The following is a 23053-nucleotide window of genomic DNA, read 5'->3' on the forward strand; positions in this document are numbered from 1 at the left end:
TTAGAAATGGAAGCGGTTAACGTTTTTAAACAAACAAGTTAAAATAATATATCGTATAAGTATATGCCTGCGACGCGTATAAAAATTTCGATATAGCCCGATGAGAACATATGCCTTAGTGATCAGAGTTATGGACGAACGTATGGCTTAGTTTTTTAAATAAGTATTTACACTGTCTTTTTTAATACCTTTTACTAAGTTCAATACCTTTATCTAATTAAATGTACAAAATTTCATGACAATCGGTTGAGTAGTCTTGGCGTGAAAGGGTAACAAACAAACTTATATTAACATTTATAATATTAGTATGATAACCGCGAAAACTTAGTATAAGCGATCCAATTATTTATTACTTGACTACTTCATATATATGAGTATAAGAAGTTATTATTTTAATTATTAAAATAAGATTTGGTAAACTTGGACTTGGACTACGTGATGCTACAGCGATACTTGCGGCGACAGAAGACGGCTCTGAGCGAGCGACGGACGCATCCAAGTTGTATGTTAATATGTAATTATTTTTTAAAATGTATTATATTACAGTTTCGTTCTTTCTTTAAAAAAAAAATACTTGAATATAATGTGCTATGAACCATATATTAAAAAAACTCATCTGCAATAGGAAAAACATTTTTATTTCTTTTTCAAAAAATAAAGCGATCACACAAAATAACATTCTATAAAATATATACTTATTAGTGTATGGTACATAAAATACTTAAAATAATTGCTGATTTCATATTGTGTATCATATAAAAGTGAAATTACTAATTATAACTTAAGACATTAATATAAGAATAGGTACCTACTATATTTTATATTTATAAAATTCCGTCCATTGCTATTGAACACACGTCAATGACATATACATCACTTACTTTTGCCATTGCAAAAGTCTAAAGCTAATTCAGTAGTTGTGAAACTGTGTCAATATTAATAAATTTCTAATGTACACATATATATATATATATAATGTATACAGCCTCAAAAAGAATAATATTAATATAAAAAGAGCAATATTAGAAATATTTTATGTATGTATAAATAAAAATAAAATAAAATAAGAACACTTAATAACAAAATGAATTTAAAATATTATAATAACACTTTTAATAACGGCTGTACAAAATAGTGATGTAACGAATTTAAATTGAAAATTCGCAAAAGCAAATATTGTTTTTTTTTTAAATTTTAATAGTAACGTCACAGTTTTAAGTAAAAGTACTTATCTTAAAATTTATTATCCAAGGTACACATAAATATTTAAGCAAAACGATAAAGTAAATGAAAATCCAATAATATGATTACAATGGTCAGTTACTCGTACATATATTTTTCGATATTGAAATCATATTTCTTATGAAAGAAATGAATTATAATATATTGAAGTTATAAATTGTTTATTTTTTATATTTAAATTCGCAAGATATTCGTTACATCATTAGTAAAAATAGTATATACGAAGCGAAATAATAAAAATAAATATTCTTTTTTGCACGATAAACAAAATAAACAAAGAAAATTAAGTTATAGAAATGAGGTTAATAAAGGTGGACTTATCTCTAAAAGAGATTTCTTCCAGTCAACCTGTGGAAGTGGGTAAAAGAAACATATAGCGTACATATATTTTTACTTTTTTTAAGCTAATATTTCAATATTTTCAAGCCGATATTTTAATATTTAAATACATTATCTATTCAATTAGCACCATTAGCGTATCTAGATATTTTTTCTGGGAGTGGGGCCAAGACTTTTGAACAAATATATATCTGTTCAAAGCTAAAAATTTTAAAAAAGCATTGACACAAACATTCGTGTCAATGCTTTTTTTTTATTTTGCCAATTTTGTCGTAAGTAAAGTTCATTGATTGCATTGACCACTCGGCTCCCCTCCCTTCCCTTTCTATGCCGATGATTAGGACTGAGGCAATTCATTTTTGGGAACATTAATAATAGGTAAATTCTTCTTAAATTCGTCGATATCCATGATAAAATTATTTGTGTCTTCTTTTGGATCCCCGGAATTAGTTGCGTTTAAGTAATGGAGTTTCAAACTCTTTGGTGCTGTTTCTTCTGCTGTTTCATTTTTGGGCTCGTTTCCAACAATCTGAATTAAAAAAACAAATAAAAAACATCAGCTTCACGCTATATCCCGCACACAGCAGGCCATGCAGAGGGTACCAAGTGTTAAGACACTCCGTTCTACACTTTCCGCCGAGTTCTGCGCGTCGAGTGGCAACGCCGCGCTTTACCTCGACACCAGAGCGAAGAAATGAAAATATAAATGTAAATAAATACTTCATCTCCTCGAGTGGGGATCGAACACATAACCAGTCGATTTTACAGTCACACTTTGTGCCTCTGCGTCACGACTGACCTCTCTTCGAATTAAAAAATAATAGAAAAATTTAAATATTTCTAGTGATCATCGAGACACAGTGTCTATTTGTAAGCGAATGGGTTGTGGGTTCGATTCTTAATCGAACTTGAATGTTTAGTTTCTTACTCTAATAAAGACACAAACCACGGCGTTGAGTTGCGCCACTCATCATATAATTTTTCTAAAATTTAGCGGAACATGGAAATTACAGAATTTATATACATTTGTATTGCTCAACAATAACAAACATTTGGAAACATGCAATGTAAGTGTACTAAATTAAATAGCTAAGCGTACAGTTTAGTAATCAATGTAAGTAATTGTTTTGAGGAGTAAATGACACCATAAGATTATATAAACCGTTAGTTCATTTTTTTTTTCATTTATGAACTTTCAACGCTTTCATTTTTTTAGCATCGTCACACATTTTTTATTAGAACAATTTAATATAAAAAAAGAAAAGGAGTTTAATTATTACCTGAATAGAAAGTTTCTTAAACAACGTCTTGTTACCGGAGGCGAAGTGTTGTTCGATCCAACTGTTGACGTCTGCAATTTTCACTCGATGTACCGCCTCAGCCTATAATAATATAAGCACAATAAATAAACTCTTCGACAAAAATTATTAAATATTTTGAATTAATACAAAATATGGTTATATTTTGAATTAATTGAAAATATGTCTGTAGTACAGTTCTATAAATTAAAAAAATATAGAAACCTCGATACTAAACTTTAAATGAATGAACATAGTTTATTGAATCGTGGTTGTGAAACAAAAAAAAAACTAGATCAAAATCCGTTTAGGAGTTACAGACGGACTTACAGATAAACACAGACACGTCAAACTTTTATAAAACCCTTTTGTATGCGTCGGGGGTTAAGAATGAAGTGCTATATTACTATTATACTATTAGTTAATTAATAAAGACGTGGCAACAGTTGCGATGTATAAGTATGCATGTTTTACTAACTTAGTTTTAACAATATACCGGACGTAAGTTGATCAAAATGATGAAAATAATATAATTACCTCAGTATAGAGCCTTTGGAACTGGTACTCCTGACTTTCGATCTCACTCCAATATCTTTCAAACTGTAAATTTGATCACAATTTATATTATATGCAAATAAATAAATTTATAATAATTCTTCCTAAAATAAGTAATTTTTTTAATCTGTTGTAACAATATTTATATTACATATTTTTGGTTATATTGGCTTGCCTAACAAAAAGAAAAATGAAAATCTATATATTATTTATTCAATATGACCTGTCTGGTCATTGAATTTTTATTATTATATTTCCGGTGGCGGCGGTGTTATTTCCGTCACTCAACACACAACGCCTCCAGAATTCGGCGGAAAATGGCATGGAGAACGGAGTCTCCTCTCCTCTACCTGCCCTGCCGTGTGCAGGATACAGGATGCCCCTAAAACTGTATAATAACAACAAAATTCACATTGCCAATACAAGTTAAGGTTAAAAAATAAAAAGAAACAAAGCAAAACAATGACCTCGTCATTTAGTTCGTTATCAGCATTATATTTCTGTTGCTCGAGGGCGCGCCGCACCGGAGCGAGCGCCTTCTCTCCGCCCAGATTCGTGTCCCCGGCAAACTTCTTTAGGAACGCCTCTATACGTTGATCTACGTACGACACGCTGTATGGAAATTGTATATAATATTATTTTAATTGTTTGTACAGTCGACGCTATCCTCCTGAAGCCTCCCTCCCTGAAGTTAGGTTTTCATTTTTACATTCATTCCAGAAAAAAACGAAGGTTCCGTAAAATAAATGGAACTCGAGCTTTTTCTCAAATTCAATCTTAGTTAGCCAGAACCCTTTCATCTGAAATCTCACTTGAATTAGCGGCTTTAATATCAAATTTTGGACATTATTTTTTTAGGATATGGTTATATCCTAAAAAAACTATAAATTTGTAACTATACATTTGTAGTTACAAACGTATAGTTTTCAGATTTTTTCCTGAACTAGTACTACGTGTAGAGGCTAACTGCCAAATTTTATGATTCTAGGCTCTCCAGGAAGTACCCTAGTAATTTTGATTCTCTTTGTAATTTAGAAATATGCATTTATGCGGTATGAACGGCCATATTTTTAATTAAGTAAATGTAAAAATACGAATTGTGATTTTTTAACAAATCATGGGGTCGTAGATATGAGTGTATGGTTTGAATTTCAACTCGAAATCTCCAAGTGTTCCTAAGGTAAAGAAGCTTGATAGACAGGCAGATAGACAAGCGGAAAACAAGGTAATCTTAAAAGGGTTACTTTTTTCCTCAAAAGATACGGAACCCTAATTAACAGTAAGAAAAACCTTTAAGTCAAATCTGCCCATACCCATCTACAGCTAACTTCAGTGCGAACACGGCCGAGTCAACTATCTACTACGGTAATCGGGACCGGTACTAAAAAACAAAATGTGCTGACAAGGACATACCTAAACTTATCCACTTCCGTGATGACAGTAACAGAAAAGCCCAGAACACCAAAATTGTATCCGATCGTATTGAACACCCTGTAGCCGAGCTGCTCTTTAGTACGGAGCGTGTCGAACACTGGTTCCTCCATAAGCGTCTATATTCGTAAATAGAGAAAGAATTCAGTAATTAGAGAAGAAATTCTAACTTTTCGTATTTATTATATAAGTGAGTCCTCGAAAATATTTTAAAACTTTTCTCATATTTAAAAAAACTGAAGAGGTAGTAACAATTAGACTACAAATGGACTCTGTGATCTTTTATGTAAATGCATGTTTTCATGTATAGATGTGTGATCAAATGTGTCGACATGTGACTTCACGTAAGGATGTATGATCACATATGTGGATTTGAGTGGCAACTCAACTTGTAGATGTGTGATCTTATATGTGGATGTGTGACCTCATGTGTGAATGTACGCTCTGGTGTGAACGCGTGGATGTGTAATATCATGTGTGGATGTAACCGCATGTGTGAATATGTGACTTCATTTGTGCATGTGTGATTACGTGTGGATGTACAATGACGTGATTGGATGCGTTATCTCATAGCTTTACAAGGACGAATTTGGTGTATATATTTTATTCAAGTTTGGTAATTTAATAAAATATTTTTTTAACTAATATGCTTTTTAATCTTTAACATTTCTGTGGTTTTATTTATCATCCCTTTATCAATTAATTTATTATCTATGATTCGAATCTTATCACGTACCATGTACCGTTACCAATCTACGAAAATCTATTTAAACAAATATAATATTGAAATATTTCTATGTACTGTTGACTATCCGTTAATATTTTTTCAGTCAAACAGAAATAATAAAGAGTGAAAAACCCAGTCAATGGGTCATTGAAACGATTAGCGTAATGTTATATGGCTTACAGCCTTAGCCAAAAAATGGATAACCCAACACAAATCTTAACCAAATTCTTCAACACGATAAAATGCAACTTATCAATAATAAAATAAATCTAATTTATATTTAAAAACATATCAAAAAACATACCATAATAACCTCCAAAGTCGCCGTATCTTTAGGACTAGCTACCTCAGCCTGGTAGTAATTTGTCACTATGCTACTAGTAGATGAGGGGTTAAAACTCTCCACTCGAACACGCTTCTCTCCTGATGGCAACTTATGTACCCTTATCTGTTTCGATAAAATAATAATTTTAGAAAAAAATATAATAACATTGAACCTAGATTTCCGTCTATTTATATGGACCCACCGTTTGACTAAAGTCATTATTCTAAGATAGCATCGAGCTATAAAACTGAAATTAATATCAAATTAAATGTAGGATATTAATTCCCTTAGGGATTAGGGAGGGGCGCTGCTGTGCCACGGTTAACATCAGCTCTGTGAATAATTTTGGTTATTTATTTAATTACTGTAAAAATTGCAATAAATAGTGTTGGAATATATCCATGGACTATAAAAGAACTTGAAAAGTGTAAAGTGTCGGCGATTAAGAACATATAAGTGCAAAAACAGTGAAAAAAGTACCGGTGACAGTGTTAACGGTCGAAAGACGGTTGTGTTTGTCATAGCTTAGACACTAAAAATTTATGGTGAAGTGAACGCAGTTTTTGGACAGATTTATTGTTCAATTTTGCCTATATCTGCTACAAATTGTAAGGACGATTAATCTGGGAGTTTATTAAAAAAGAAAAAAAAGCAAGTCATTTCGATAGGGAACTGCGACACGACCGTAAGACTCCATCTAGCGGATAACAGGCGTAAATACATAGATCTGTTAAAGAAAATCAATCAGTGCTTCTTCCACTGACCACGAGAGGGCAGGACTTATAAATATATATATATATATATACATATATATATATATATCAATAAATATTAAAATTATCTGCTAAAAGACGACAACAGAGGCCACTACCTGTATTAACACAAAACAATAACACTTTAGAATCATGGAAGAAATCTTAAACGCTCTTAAAAAAATTACAATAGAATTGAACGATCAAAAACAAGAAATCAGAGAAACGGGAAGAATTATTCCTGAACAAGTAACTCTCAGTATGACTAGAATATTTGAAGAGAAATTTTCATTAATAGAAAAACACTACGAAAATCTGAAAGATAGAGTGGAAAATCAAGAAAAAAAGATTCAAGCCTTAGAAAGACAGACAAGAAAAAATAATGTGGTTATTTTCGGTATAGAAAACAACGAAGAAACATACGAGAGCCTAGAAAGAAACGTAATCAACTGGTTGGAGCAATATCTCTCTGTAAAACTAAATTATGCCGACATTCAAGAAGTCAAAAAAATAGGAAAGAAAGATGAAAGAACACGACCAATAGTAGTTACTCTCTCAACTCTAGGCACAAAAATAAAAATAATGAAACAAAAGAGGGAGTTAAAAGGTACGCAGTATTACATCAAAGAAGATTATCCAAAACAGATACTGGAGAAAAGAAGAGAACTACAACAACAATTACAATTAGAAAGAGATAAAGGGAACATAGCTGTAATCAAATATGATCGACTTATTGTATGGAAAAATAATTCTAAGCGTAAATTACCTACATCACCTGAAAATGCTACTATAACCAATATAGAGAAAAACATACAAATAAATAAAAAGAACAAAATACAACAAAAGGATGTACCAGCTAAACCATCAAACAGTCTTTCAGAAGGAGTTATAAAACAAGGAAAATTAAATTTTGTAATTAATCCTACAAATAAGAATAATAATAAAACAAACAAGCATAGCAATCAAGCACCTCCTCCATAGTAAAACTAATAAGAAAAGAAGAAATAAAAAAAAAAAAACAAAATTAAAACAAAAGATCTTCTTCTTCTAGAATAAAAGTTAACTAAAAAGAAAAAAAAATTAAGTAAATGAACAGTAAGTAACAAGTAATTAGTGTAGTAGAGTGTGTATTATAAAGTAATGAGTAAAAGAAACAATTAATCAACGCTAATGTAAAATTAGAATATGTAAAAATATAATATATATATCTCCTTATAACATATACTTAAATATTATTAGTAATATTTTAGATAAAATAAATAATAGTATAGTGTAGATAAAATAAATAAATTAGAAAGTAAACTATATTAAATTAGCATTAAGTTTGTAACTGTGGCAATGGTAAATAAAAGGCTTTATTATTATTATTATTAATTCCCAGGGGTCTGATCTTCATGGTGGAATTTTTTCAAGAAGGTAAAATTTACAGCACAAATAAATACTCGTTTTAATACTCGTTTTCGAATTTTTTTGACTCTTTAAAAAGTTTCGCAGTGATTTAGCAAGCTTTTATTAAAATGATGCAATAACACGATTGTGGGTTCGACCCTCACTCGGGGGATATATTGTATTTTAATTATACACAACAGAGTGACTCAACAACTCTTCAAGCAGTTTCTATCTGTTTTACAGCAAAAATATATATCTAATAAATTATTATTTACCTCAGGCATTTCCTTTTCAGGCAGTGGCTTCCAGTTTATAGTTTTATACACATTTTCAGAAATCGTGATAGCTTCATTCCAGGCGAGGTTGCCTTGTACAAGTACCTTAAAAAGTATTTTTTACTTTCAAATAATAAATTAAGTAATAATAAATTTAGACGTAATAAATTAAGTAATAATAAATATCACTTAATTTATTACGATACGATACAAATAGCAACATTTTGGTTATTGATAATAATTGGACATGAATGATTAAATAAAGAAATAACTTTTTTACATCTTAGTGAATAGAACGTTAAGTTCTAAGGGGCTCAGCGGCACAGCGTTCGACTGTAAACGTTACCGTTAACAGGTTCGATTCCCACTCGTGGAAGTAAACTACTTTCATTTCCTTGTTCTGGTCACAAGATATGCAATATCGCGAAAATTGAGTAGTCAGTGGAATGTTTTAACACGATGTTGCCTTTGCCTTATTACACGCGGGATACGGCGTGAAGCAAAAATTTTTTTTTGTCGTTAACGTTGCGTTACCGTCACACTCTTGTGCCATGACGACCTCTAAACGAAAAATAATAATTACATATCTTTTTAATTCAAATTGTAATATCTACATATAGTCATGATATTCTTACTTGCAAATACATTTTCCCTAACAACTTGTCAGTGTATTCTTTCAATTCGCAATACGTAATATTTTGTATGATGGCGTATGTGTCTCTCGCAGATATATAGGGCTCCAGAATAACATCCCTCCGGACATCACTGTAACAAGTATTTAATTCAGTGTATATAATAGTTTAAATTGTATTCGCTTGGGTATTTGTTTAGTTTTCTACAAAAAGTTCTAGTGGCCAAGTTTAAGATTGTAAGTTAACAGGAAATACCGTATACTCGTATAACTTATAAAAGCTGAGAAATTTAAATTTGCGTCCGCATTGTGCAGTTTATGGATTTTTGGACTTCGTGCCAAATTGTAGAATTCTAGCTTCTAATTAATGTATTTTTTATTCTACTTTGTTATTTCTGGGAAAATTTTACACAAAATAGCATAAACTCTCGTATCTTTTGATTGCGTTGACTTGAAGAAAATAAGTCGAGGTGATCTTGACAAAAAATGGTCTTAACAGACAGAAAGATGGACAAATAATCAAAAAAAGGATATTTGTAAGGATTCCGTTTTATTTTTTATAAGTGTCATATTGTAACAGTATGTACTCGTACCTTGGATATAAGTTGAACATGTAAATAACATAGTTAATACAATACAATTTATATATTTTTCATATTATATTAATCTTGACTAATTCATGTATTGACATCCCGAGTGTCGCAACAGTCATCTCATATATATAAGGTAGTCGGAAGATACTCGAGTCGAACTCTTAAGTACATTTTCAATACAATTTACTTTTTTTTTAATTTTATTTATTTTTATTTTTATTTTTAATTTTATATTTTTAATTTTATCACTACCATTTAACAATACATAAAAAGTTAAACTGTGTCCTGCAAAACTCTTTGTGAGTTTGATCTCCAGTACTATAAGTAAAGTATAAGTAAAGTAGTCTTTACTTATAATTAAAATTAAAATTAAATTAAGAAGTATTTTCTATCAACTGTTCCAATTATACAGTTGCCAAAAAATACTCTCTAAGTTTAATTTTTAACCTCCTTAAGTCTGGCTCGCAGCGTATGTCCTCAGGCAATTCATTAAGCACATAGGTTCTATCACCATAATAGTTGTGCACCCTAGGAACCTCGAATTTGCCTGCGGACATAGACCGCGTGCCATACTCATTACCGACTAATTTATTACTTATTTGCTTTAATAAGCAGCAGTAAAAGTAATAAAGTGAATTCAAGTGGGTAAGCTGGAATTATGTATGACAAGTTTAGTTCATGTCAGGCTATTTAGCTAATACAATATTTATTGGGAACTTATTATTAAATATGTAACGTAAATAAAATACTAAGGAGCACTAAGAAACGGAACCAAAAAAACAAAAGCTATCACATTCAAACATACTCATCCAGATTCTGCGAGTCAAGGAGGTAGTTGTAGTAGCCGCGCGCGCGATCCTGGCGCACCGCCTCGAAGAGCTGCGGCGTGAGGCGTGAGGTGAGGTTCATCTCGCGCGACACCAACTCCACTAGCAGCTGCGGGCAGGTGGGTGGGGGATGAGGTGAGGAGCGAACCCACAGCCACATGCTAGTGTGGGGGCATTCGAGGGGATCTGGTGGCGTAATGATGTGACAATCGAACCCATGACCAAATCCTAGTGTAGGGAGGGATATTCGAGGGGATCCGATGTCGTACCTTTCCATTTTAATATGCTACGACAGTTGAAATAATAATATGACAATTAGGGAAAGCTAAATTTTATATTAATACATTTTCAGCAGAAAAAAAGAAAGTCGACTTTATTTTTTGTTTGTTACCTCTGAACTTTTATCTGGGTGAGCCGATTTAGACGATCTAGACGATTTTTTGACTTTTTTATTTTGGCCAATTTTCACCCGCCAAACAAATTACGATGATTTTCTTATTAGAAAGGGTACATACACTTCAAGGGTAGTTTACGGAGAGTTTGGTTAGGTTCTGTTTATTATTTAAACTGGTCCATACTTATATAAAAAATATTTAAAAGAAAAGTGTTAAAAAAGTTTATATTTACATGTAGATTCTGGTTGTAACCGTTCACTTTCAACGTTAATCCTTTGTCAGAAACAGATAACGCATATGATAAGTCCGCTGCAGTCGCCGGGTACACTTCTTCCTGTTACAATTAAAAAAATAAAACAAAATTTTTTCTATATACAGTTTTTCACAATATCCCACATATAGATGTGTTGAGTAACGGATCTCAACGCTGCAGTTTGTCTTGTAACCAAAAGAAATGCCTAATTATTATACGAGGGGCATTCAAAAAGTAAGTTTCGCTGGTCTGGCATTTTTAATGAGTACCATCTAGCGGGCTCACACTGAACATAGTTTCAGTTTTGGGTCTGCTGGTAAGAACGGCACCGATATTGATGACCGAAAATAGTTTTTTTAGCAGTCTAAGCTTGACAACACTGAAGGTACCTTTGGAAAACGTGTCCAATATTGAATTGCGTGCAGTTATTCGATTTTTTACTGCTAAAGGACTAAATGGAAACGATATTCACAGTAAATTAGTGCAAGTTTACGGTGACAACTGTATGAATGTGCAAATGTGCGACGATGGCGTATGATGAACAGCGAGCAGGACGGCCAAAAACAGCCACTACGGACGAAGTTATCGATGCTGTTGAAAACATCATTCAAGATGACAGACGACTGACTATTGATGATATTCTTGTATTGATTCCTTCTGGTATTGACATTTGCCGAACTTCAATCTTTACAATCTTGAAAGACAAACTGGGTTACCGCAAAGTGTTTGCAAAACAGGACACGTTTTTTTAAAGGAAGGTTTGCTTAAACTTCAATACAGACATAAAAAATGTATCCAAGTCGAAGGCGACTATGTAGAAAAATAGTTTAAGTTTCAAATAATAAATAAATATGCATTTTTTACCATCATCCTAAAAATTGTTTTTAACATCATTTAGAAAATAGGGAAACTTACTTTTTGAATGCCCCTCGTAAATTAATATTGTTAATACGCATAAGATAATACAATTCAAAACAGCTTCCTCGGAAATAAAGAATAATAGATTTAAGAAAAACAATATATATACCTTGAGTCCTTGTTGTAATACATCAGACCAAAGGTCGAGGAGACAAGCGCTGGAACAAGTCAAATAATAAAAATTTAAGTTAATTAGGGGCCAGTCGTGGCACAGGGGCACAAAGTGTGACTGTAATACCGACTGGTTGTGGATTCGATCCTCACTTGAGGAGCACGCAATACTTCAAGAAATCGGCGGAGAGTGCGGAACTGAGTGTCTTAACAATAGGTTCCGTCTGCCTACTTGCCTACTCTTCGGTGTGCAGGATACAGCGTGAAGTTGTTTTATTTCTATTATTTCAAAATCAAATAAAATTTTTCTATTTAAATATGATTATGTTAATAAAAAAAAACTTACTCTCGTGGCGATAGTATGCTGAGCGGAGTAAGGAAGTAGAAGTACAATAAAGCCATGGGAAGCCGATACTTGAAGTCTGGTTTGTACCACACCTCCATGTTGCTATTCTTACGTAGTAAATTTGGTTGATCCAATCTGCAAAGGAAAATATTAAATAATATTTTTGATTACAGGACGATCGACAAGTCCTTGTCGCCCTGAAGTTAGCTGCAGATGATTGCGAAGATTTCTTATTCATACTGTGATCATTTTCTTACGAAATAAACAAAATTCTAAATTTCAGAAACATTAGTTTAGGGCGGCCACGAATTGTCGTACCGTACTATATTATATCAAATTGTTTACGAAGACGTATGATTGATATTGTATGTTGATTTCGGCCACTCAACACGTAATATCTAGAAAGTGGAAAACAGAGTGTCTTAACACTAGGTGTAGAGGCTTTCTACTTGCTATACGCGAAATACAGTTTGTAGTTAAGAAAAAACACATATATTACTATTTGTTTTATACTATAAATACATACCTAAAATTTTTAACCGTCGCTATCAAGTCACCTTTAGAGAACACTTTAGTCTTCTTCTCGCTTTTAGACACTTTCTTGTGAATAACTCTATCGGTACTATTATATAAATCAATGCCGAGTCTCTTCGCTTCCTCTAGGTACGCGGGCGCGGGCGGTTCGAGGTCGAAATTATTTGTAATATATATATTTTTGTCGGGCAAATGAAATTCTTTGTAGGGTTTCACATTCAGCCATCTATTTAACCAGGGTTTTGGTTTTTCTGTAAGAATAAAAAAATATATCTAACTTAGCTTAGCTTAGCTTCACACTTTACCCCTAGTGTGGTGGGGTCAGAGAGGACGGAGCGGCAATCGGTACGGTCTCTACATACCTCTTTCGCCTCGTTCACACTTGAGTCTTCATACATGCTCTCCATGGGGTCCTCATGCTTTAAACGTGGCCCTCCTACCTTTGATAATACCTTTGATACTATTTTCGAAGGTCAACAGAGGTCTCCCCCTACCTCTCTTTCCACTCACTGCTCTGTCATTAATCTTTTTTGCCATTCTTTCATCACTCATATTGTTTGTCAGTTATTTTTTCAAACAAAATAAATAATAAAATTATTGTTTTAAAATAAAACGCCATTTGTAAAGTATAACATAGGCACGCACACACTTACCTGTCATAGCGGCAACGTCATACACGTATGTGTGCGTCACACGAAATATAGGTATGGAGAAAAATCGTGAAATGAAAAAAAAATCCTACGTCCAAACTGTTGAGGTGCCTTGATCAATTTCTTCAGTTTTGGGTTTGAAATATTTTACCCTATATGCAGTTTCAGTAAATGGAGCGCTGCCTCTTCCATGCTGTATATCTATCTACACTCTACTTTGGACGGAGGATGCTTAGCTTAGCTTGCCCACGACCGTCGTGCTGATGATCAGACACTATCCCACATCGTGACAGATAAAGAAATAAAATGAAAAATGTAATAAATTTGGCGAAGTGATTAGTGCTGAACTGGCACGTTCGGATCGCCATAATTAAAGAACAACAACAACAAATGTAATAAACACCTATTTTTTTGTATTCAGTGCCGAACCACTTCTCTGTATCGTTGTATTGTATCGGTTTCGAGTACTTGTCGGCCGTTATGATCACATTGGCCATGTCCGCCGTCATACCGTCTAGAAGTGAAGTTATACCCTGTAATATAAAAAATATTATTATTCTATAAAAGGTAGTCACCGCACCGCAGGTGCACACAGCAGGGTAGGCAGAGGGAACTTAATGTGAAGACACTCCGTTCCCCACTTTTTGCCGAATTCTGGAGGCATTGTGTGTTGAGTGGCGGAACTCAAAGAAATGGAAATATAAATTTAAATAAATATTTCATCTACTCGAGTTAGGGATCGAACCCACAACCAGTCAGTTTTACAGTGACACTTAGTGCCCTTGCACCACGTCTCGCTTTATTATCCATCTTATTAATGAATACAAGACGATATAGATATTATATATTTATATTTGTAATTAGATAAAAAATATAAATTCAAAGTTTTTGTTTTCATCTATTTTTTTAATATTAATAATAATACACACAGACATCCCTCGGCAATTAATTATTGATACCAATGCCGAGCGGCTTGGTACATATTATACCTTTCAATTGGTTCACTACTACAAATAAATATATTTAAAAAAATATTTACCTTGGGATCGAATTTATAATATAATCTATGCCCCGTTATATAATGTTCTGGCGGGAACAGGTGCATGTTTTGCGCCATAGCGTCCACATAGTCTGCAGGCTCTGCTTCCTTTTCGAAACGGAAACTCGTTTCTTCTATTGTCTAAAAATCATTTTATAGTATATGGTATATGGTACAGTACGATCGACAAGTCGTGACTGCTCTGAAGCTAGCTGTAGATGGAGAGATAGAGCTAATCAGCTTCACGTTGTCACGAGATACATTATTGAATTTTAGCAACGAATTATGAAATATTTTTCATTATAAATCATGCTTTAACTCCATCATATAGGAATTATAATTAATAATATAATTAGAATATATTCAGGAAACATATGAAAAAAAACATACTTTAAATTTTTCAAAAAAAGTCTACGCTTAAAAAAACTACGAAGTTTTTTTTCATCAAAAATAAGTAAAACAAAGACCTTCCCCCTGCTCCCCTATAGTGCTGACGTAATTCTTGAACGGACGTTTGAAGCTATAAAAAATCTCCCAATAAATGTAAAAAGTAGTTATCTACTACCATTTTTCACCTACTCTGAATAAGTCAGTATAAAAATAAACAACATTATTATAATTAATTCATAAGTATTTTAATTTTCAATATACCTTTAGTTCTTCATAAATTCGTTCTGATGGTCCAATCTGTTTCAACATTTGAATATATGAAAATATAGCTTCAACCACCTGTTTACACAAAAAAATTAACATTACATTACATTAATAATAATTTAAAAAATATCCTCATTTATTTATAATGAATATATTAAATTGTTCAAATACTTTACTTAAATAATAATTTTTATTTTCATTCTTCGCTTGGTACACCGTTAATAACAATGTCTCAAGGATAAGACAGATAAAAGTGGAACGGAATGTCTTAACATTAATTGCCCCCTGCCTACAAAAATTATATAGAATTTGTTATAATCATACGAGGCCAGTCGTTGCGCATTAGCACAAAGTGTGCCGCAAAATCGACTGGTTGTGGGTTCGATCGCCACTCGAGGAAAGCAACTATTTATTTAAATTTAAAATAATAATAATAATATAAAATATAAATTCATTTCTTCACTCTGGTGTGGAGGACCAGCGCTCCGCTACTCAAGACGCAATGCCTCCATAATTCGGAGAAAAGTGGGGAACGGAGTATTACGACACAATGTACCCTCTGCCTACCCTGCTGTAATGGAGATAGAGCATGAAGCTGATTTTAATTTTGATTTTTTCATAATTATTTCTTGAATACCCACCTCGTCGACATGATCAAGTCCATTTTTAGTAAGAAAGATTTGTACTGAGAACAGGCTGTACATAGAAGTATATTCTATGCCACTTTCTGAATTACCCGTGATGATACCGAGCGCCCAGCCTCTGAGATAAATAAAAAAACATAATTATAGATATATGTTAATTATATATTGTCGCAAGAGACACAGACACTTCTCCATGCCCCACTTCTGTAGTGTTAACAGGTGTGTTGTACCTTAGTAACGTTTTATTTAATATACTTCACTTCTGATTTCTAACCGTACTGATAAATAAACTCGCACCCGGGGCAAAATACTTTTATAGCACCCCCAAGGTGAACAGATTATAATTTCATATGTATGTTTAAAAAGTTTTGCGGACTATTTGGCGCCTCTTTATGAGCGGAGACGCGATTATTATTATTTAAAAAGATGAAAGGTAGATTATTGGTCAAAAGATAAACAAAATTACGATCCATACAAAATTTCAACAATTAATGTTACAATTATACATGGTGTATCTAAAAATATAAATATACATATAGAAGCTAATTTTAACTCACTTATTCCTCAAATAAGAGAGGAGGCCACCGCTTCCCTCGTGTCCCAGTAGAAACGACACGTACTGGTGCGGCTTCGATTCGTATTCGGAAATCAATGATCTCATGCACCATGTTAAATGTAGCTAGAAGAAAAAGAAATTAACTATTTCATTTTTTTTTAAAATATAAAATAAAAAAGCTGAAAGTTTCAAAAAAATGTTTTATATTCCATTGCAAACATTTATCTATATTCTTAAATAGAAAATGTTATCATTTACTATACGGTCATCACGTCGTAGCGCAGACTTGATTTTTGGGATTTGTTCGAGAAGAAAGAAAACAATCTTTTGATTATTTTCTTTCCGAGTGAACATTGACCAAAAATTCTAAAAACCTAACTTCAGTGCGGCCACGACTTTTTTTATATTTCTTGAATTTTACACGAAAATACCACAGAAATTCTAGAGCACTAGGTCTTATCACTCTGCTACTTATATTTAAAGTAACTATTACACAACCATCATATTTAATCAGGTAGGTATGTTCTAAGCCATCTAATCAACTTATTATTTTTATTTACTTATATTTCGAAATAGGTAAAGAGAAACTAGTTTTAGGATATTTGTACCGTTTTCAAGTTTTCGCCTTGTAACTAGGCGGCAAAGCCCTGCGCCGTTTTTATTCAGTCATTCTTTATATGAGATAATTTTTATTACTTATTATATACAGGGTGGAAGAGGGAGCGATCCTTTTACTGAAACTGCATATAGGGTAAAATATTTCAAACCCAGAACTAAAGAACTTAAGCAAGATAACTGAACAGTTTGGACGTAGGTTTTTTTTTTCATTTCTCCTATTTTTAGCCATATTTCGTGTGACGCACACATACGGATGCGACGTTGCCGCTTTGACAGGTAAGTGTGTGCATGTTTATGTCAAACTTTACAAATGGCGTTTTATTTTCAAACGATAATTTTATTATTTATTTTGTTTGAAAAAATAACTTTTTAATTTTTGGGAATTAATTTTTTTCTGAATTATATTAGGCTTTTTTAGAGTAATTAAAACTGTGGTTGCATTTAAAGTGGTGCTGACAATTCCATATAAATAAAAAGTACACACTATAATACAGTGGTGTAGGGTAGAGCACAATTATTAATTTACCTCAGTAGTATCGCTAACTGGTTTCACGTAATAAATCTCTTTGAACTGCGGTGTTACCATTTCTGGTTTGAAAGAGAATTTACTGAAGTCATCGGCTGGCAAGTTATTAGTAGGTATTTGTCCGAACGTACTCGATACATATTTCTCTAGATCTGCGAGATCCATACGGGCCTGTAAATTATGAAAAATTCAGAATTTTCTTTTTTTGTGTTTTTATATATATATAACTTCTCACAAACTTATGACTACTTTTTATTAACATACAAAAGAAGTGCGCACATAGAAAAATACATTCAACAAAGAAATCGTTATAAAGACAAGAATCAAAAGATGAAGGAATTTTAATATTCCAAGATATTGCGTTGAGAATATACAGGCTGTAACGCGATCGACGGATAAACGGTTGTCTATGGCAAGAGGATTTCAGTACCTATCCATTTCACAGTGGTTCGGCATATATTTGAGAATTATTGGTTTATTGGAAAAAATGGGATTCTAGAAGAAAATTGGCAAATACAGCCCGACTGTTGAGTCTGTGCTCGTGATTTTTTTTCTAAATATACCTCAATAGTAAACTTTTTGTATAATGTAATATTTTAAAACTATCTGGGCTATAAATTTTGAAAGTGACAATGAAACAAAAGTCTTTTTTAAATAAGCTAAATTTTGTCAAAAACTTAACAATGTTTATTGAGTACAAATATTGTCTTATTAATGTAGACCGGTAAAAAATTTAAATAGTTGCGCAAATTTTTAAGTCTATGAAACTTTCAGAAATTACTAATTGTATACTAATACTAGTATTTGCCAATTTTATTGAAAAATTAAAATATGTGATCTCTCCAAAAAATCACAAATTCTCAAATATCTGCGAATCACCAAAAATCGGCGAATATGCATAGAGGTAAAATGGGTCTTGTATATTGTAAAATCAATTGTATTTTAATATTCGGTTTTCAATAACGTGTTCGGCACTTTTATAACTATCATTGTACTTTTACTTAATAGTCAACTTTACACAAAAATTCCTGATCAACCTAACATTATTATTGATTTCTAACCCACTCAACCAACCTGAACAGCTACAGTCATTCTATGGGCGCTATAATGGCGCTTTACAAAGTCAACGGCAGCTTTGTGCAATTTGTCATCATCATGTACATCGTCACGCAAGCTACGTATATTACCCCAAGGAAATGTTCTAGCTGGGTGTCCCTCCGGGAAAAGGGAGGAGATGAGCTGGTTTCTACGGTTTGCATCCACCGGAGAGGCCAATGAAAATTCTATAATAAAAATGTATTAATTTTTTTACCAAATTCACCTGTATACCGCTATAACCGGTCCTATTGCTTAAATACTACATCACTTTCCGCCGAATTTTAGAGATTTTGCTTGTTGGGAGCCGGAACTGTATGTTGCGTTTTGTCTTGTTACTAGAGCAAGGAAATGAAAATGCATTTTTTTTATTGCGGGTATGAATTTGTTAACACTATGAAGAGCAACATGACATACTCGTAGTTAGTAGAAATATTATTTAATTGTATTATTTACGTGGTGAATTAAGTATTACTTAGTTGTCTAATATTTTCAAGACAAAAGAATCTTTAAAAAAAAAGACTTTTAAACTTTTAGGAAGTAAGTACTTCTATAACGTATGTTCTTTTTTTTAAAGTATAAAACAATATATATTACTTTTCTACATAAATCTTTGTTATTACCAGATTGTATAGCTTCTCTTTCGCGTTGCATAGCCTCCTTCGTCATGAGTGGACTTACGAATAACTGACTGAATATATCCATAGCTTGTGGGAGAAAATTCTTCTGTACATCGAAGTAAAACGTTGTTTCCTCGCAATCAGTCCCAGCATTGTCGTAACCACCTTCTGTCTATTTAAAACGAGAGTTAAAAAAAATACTAAGTAGTCTTTTATTTATATACAAAACAGATTTAATAGCTGAACATAACATATACATACTTTTTAGTATAATTGAAGTCAATGTTTAATGTTCGATATGAAACATAACAAATTATATTATATTAATTATAGAAGATTAATAGATATTAAAAAAAAACTTCGTTATATTTGTACAATGATTGTAATCTATATACAGGTGAAAGCGTCAGCGCTACTTTTACAGGAACAGCATATAGGGTAAAATAAGGCGTTATCCCTTTGATAAGTTTCTGTCTGTGTGCGTCGTTCTTGACAAATGGCGTTTTATTTTTTCAAAGATAATTTTATTATTTATTTTGTTTGAGAAAAAAAAAACACTTTTTCAATTTTGGGTAAAAAAAAATAACTGCATTAGACTTTTATAGATTAGTAAAAGCTGTGGTTTCATTCAAAGTGGTATTTATAAAAACACTATATATACAGGATGGAAGAGGCAGCGCTTCTTTTACTGAAACTGCATATAGGGTAAAATATTTCAAACCCAGAATTAAAAAAAATAATCAAGATACCTCAACGGTTTGGACATAGGATTTTTTTTTCATTTCACATTTTTTATCCATACCTGTATTTCGTGTCACGCACACATACGTATGCGACGTTGCCGCTTTGACAGGTAAGTGTGTGCGTGCCTATGTTATACTTTACAAATGGCGTTTTATTTTAAAACGATAATTTTATTATTTATTTTGTTTGAAAAAAAACTTTTACATTTTTGAGAATTATTTTTTTCCGAATTATATTAGGCTTTTATAGAGTAGTTAAAACTGTGGTTTCATTTAAAGTGGCGCTGACAATTCCACCCTGTATATATAAAAGAAGATATTCCTTCCCACTGACTGAGGTAAGTGCGTCTTACCTTACGGCACACCCGTAACCGCTAACGATAGACACGTGGAATTTGGACAGATGTTTATTTTCATAACGTGGACACCCACTAAGAAGAGATTTTGAAAATCTTTAACCCTGGAGGGGTGAAATAGGCGTTGAAAGTTTGTATGGAAAAATCTTTAAATTGGCACCGATTTTTATAAAACTATGAAATTTAGATTCTTAAAAATATATCATTGAACACGTGTTTCATGGTTTATTAGAATTTACCACCTAAATTGAAGAAAAATTCATAAATATATTTAATAAATATACGTAATATTAATCAATAATAATTTATTCCTTCGATTGGGAATTAAACCCACAAACATCCCGTTTCTGTTACACGTTTATGCTACTGCGCCACAACGGCGTCAGTTAATACATAGATGGGTAATATTTTCTATTTACCTGAACAAATGAATCAAATTCATTCTCCTTTGGATATTTCTCGCTGCCCATGAACAACATGTGTTCTACAAAGTGCGCCAATCCCTGTATGTCTGCTGGGTCGCTGTAACTGCCGACTCCAACAGTAAGAGCACACGCTGCCTAAAACAGAATATATTTATTCTAAATATGAATTTTCTTTTAATAGAAACGATTTTTGTTTTAGACTTAATCTTTTGTGTGGTATTGTTGGCATGGAGAACCTAGTATATACTCTGTTATCCACTATCCACCCGCATTCAAGACATTGCGTGTTAAATGGCGGAACTTAACACACTTTAACTTTGAGATCTTAAGTCATATATTTTTTAATTTTATTGTTTTTATTTCTCTTGTAAATGTAATGATGATCCCGACTTTGTATGTCGGATATGGATAATTAGAAACAACATATTATTCGAGTGAGCTTTAAGTGTTGTTTTGAATAAATAATTGACGTACAATAAGAACGTTACTGTCTTCGTAAAGTTTAGATGTTGGATATAAGAAAGACTTCCTTACCATCACTTCGCGAGGCGTCGCCTCAGGAGTAAATGCACTAGACTATAATCGATTTACAAACAACAAGCTGATGATCTTTGAAGTTTCATCATGTTAATGACTTTACGCACTCGACTAGGAAGTGCCTCAGAGTTTAATGTCTTATATAAAACATGGATTTATTATATATTGCAAAGACAACTCAGATTTTGACTCTATTTAATAGAACATTTAAAATAACAATAATGTAACTTACCAGCTTTCCATCATCAGATTCGGTACCTTGTTGATCACTACTAGCAGACTGGACTGAGTTATCACCATCACTTTTATGGTCTGTACTCTCATCTGTACCACTGCTTCCGTCATCACTTGAAGTATCATTGCTAACAGATGGTTTACTTGGATCTGATATGAGTAGTGCAGTTAGACCATTCTCTAACCTTATTGTTCTACAAGATAACATGCAAACTTGCAGTTCAATTCATGAATTCATAATGGTCAAATACATTTAAAATAATATATATGTGTATATAGTACACTTACCATATAGCACCTTTAGAATTATAGAGACCTTTTAAAAACATCAAGTTTTGGGAAACATCAAATAAAGATGAGTACAATTACGTTTTTGTATAAAAATTAGGCTTACAACATCAGTTTAGATGATACACTAGTAAATGCTTCTTAAATTAATTGTTGATTTATTTATTTATATCTTTTTTCTTTCTTAATTAAAATCAAGGTTCTTTTTGTATTAGGTCACTACAATTCAAAAGGTGCGATATTATTCATTTGTAAAAATAAAAATTTACAATAGAATAATTTGTCAAAATCAAAAATTAAATCAAATCAGCTTCACGCTGTATCCCGCACACAGCAGGATAGGCAGAGGAAACCTCGTGTTAAGACACTCCGTTCCCCACTTTCCGCCGAATACTGGAGGCATTGCGTGTTGAGTGGCGGAACTCAACGCCGCTCTTTGTCTCGACCCCAGAGCGAAAACTTGAAAATATAAATATAAACCACAACCGTCGCGTTACAGACACACCTTGTGCCGCTGCGCCACGATGGCCTCATAGAAATATAGAATTATTTTTCTGTACACAAATGAAGTAGGTATTTTAAAATCTTCATACTCACTTATAAAGCTTTTTATCAGAAGCAGATTTAATCGGCTCGGAGAGAACCTCAATTTTCTCACTTTTCTCAATTTTATTGCTTGTAATTAAAATTGGCGTCGTCCGATTGACTACTTTGACATCAAAGTTAAGTTTAAATTTATGACCTCTGTGAAAACCGATTCTTTTAGTTTTAGACATTATGATCAAGATCTACTTATACTGCTATAACCAGATGATATTCGAAATTTGAATGAAGGCGGACACAAAATTTAGCGGTATTTATTGTGTCAAATGACAGTCAACTGACAATAGAGTATAGACAAGTTGAGGAAATTGGTCAAAGAGTTATTTATTTTACCATAAATTATACTTTAAACTTGGCAAGCGTGTAAACGTTTCGAAAATATTGTTATGATTGTGACAGACTTAACCTCAGAGTAATATACTATAATAGGGAACAATCTTCGGCATCAAAAGTGGTAACATGGATCAACACCCTCTATTAGTCAGATGTTGAACTATATAAACAGTTTTTTATCTATATGTGTA

The 23053-nt window shown here is 32.5% G+C and overlaps 1 protein-coding gene across 1 annotated transcript; it reads right to left on the bottom strand.

Annotated features, from left to right (window-relative positions):
• Window positions 1-620: 620 nt before the first annotated feature.
• Window positions 621-23053, bottom strand: LOC146540499 (nardilysin-like). The gene is made up of 24 exons (XM_085205970.1): window positions 22524-23053; window positions 21637-21832; window positions 20862-21002; window positions 19347-19515; window positions 18703-18911; window positions 17629-17799; window positions 16486-16607; window positions 15926-16046; window positions 15282-15359; window positions 14631-14771; window positions 13995-14124; window positions 12934-13192; window positions 12408-12542; window positions 12060-12108; window positions 11012-11113; window positions 10363-10493; window positions 8969-9098; window positions 8334-8438; window positions 5897-6040; window positions 4848-4984; window positions 3902-4046; window positions 3417-3479; window positions 2862-2963; window positions 621-2110 (listed from the first exon to the last, which is right to left on the bottom strand). The coding sequence occupies exons 1-24, from the start codon at window positions 22700-22702 to the stop codon at window positions 1919-1921; spliced, it is 3351 nt and encodes a 1116-aa protein (XP_085062096.1). The 5' UTR covers window positions 22703-23053; the 3' UTR covers window positions 621-1918.

Source organism: Heliconius melpomene, chromosome 2 (genome assembly GCF_056956725.1).
Source record: "Heliconius melpomene rosina isolate 202511_hmr_F chromosome 2, ASM5695672v1, whole genome shotgun sequence".
Lineage (NCBI taxonomy): Eukaryota > Metazoa > Arthropoda > Insecta > Lepidoptera > Nymphalidae > Heliconius > Heliconius melpomene.

Bases quoted from the DNA above. Each gene is read 5' to 3' on its own strand.
- LOC146540499 (XM_085205970.1), bottom strand. From the start codon at position 22,702: ATGTCTAAAACTAAAAGAATCGGTTTTCACAGAGGTCATAAATTTAAA. The intron at 12,543-12,933 runs GTATGTATTTAT...TTTCCTTTGCAG, and splicing joins GCGACGGTTAAAAATTTTAG to ATTGGATCAACCAAATTTAC. The intron at 4,047-4,847 runs GTATGTCCTTGT...ATTTCCATACAG, and splicing joins ACGGAAGTGGATAAGTTTAG to CGTGTCGTACGTAGATCAAC.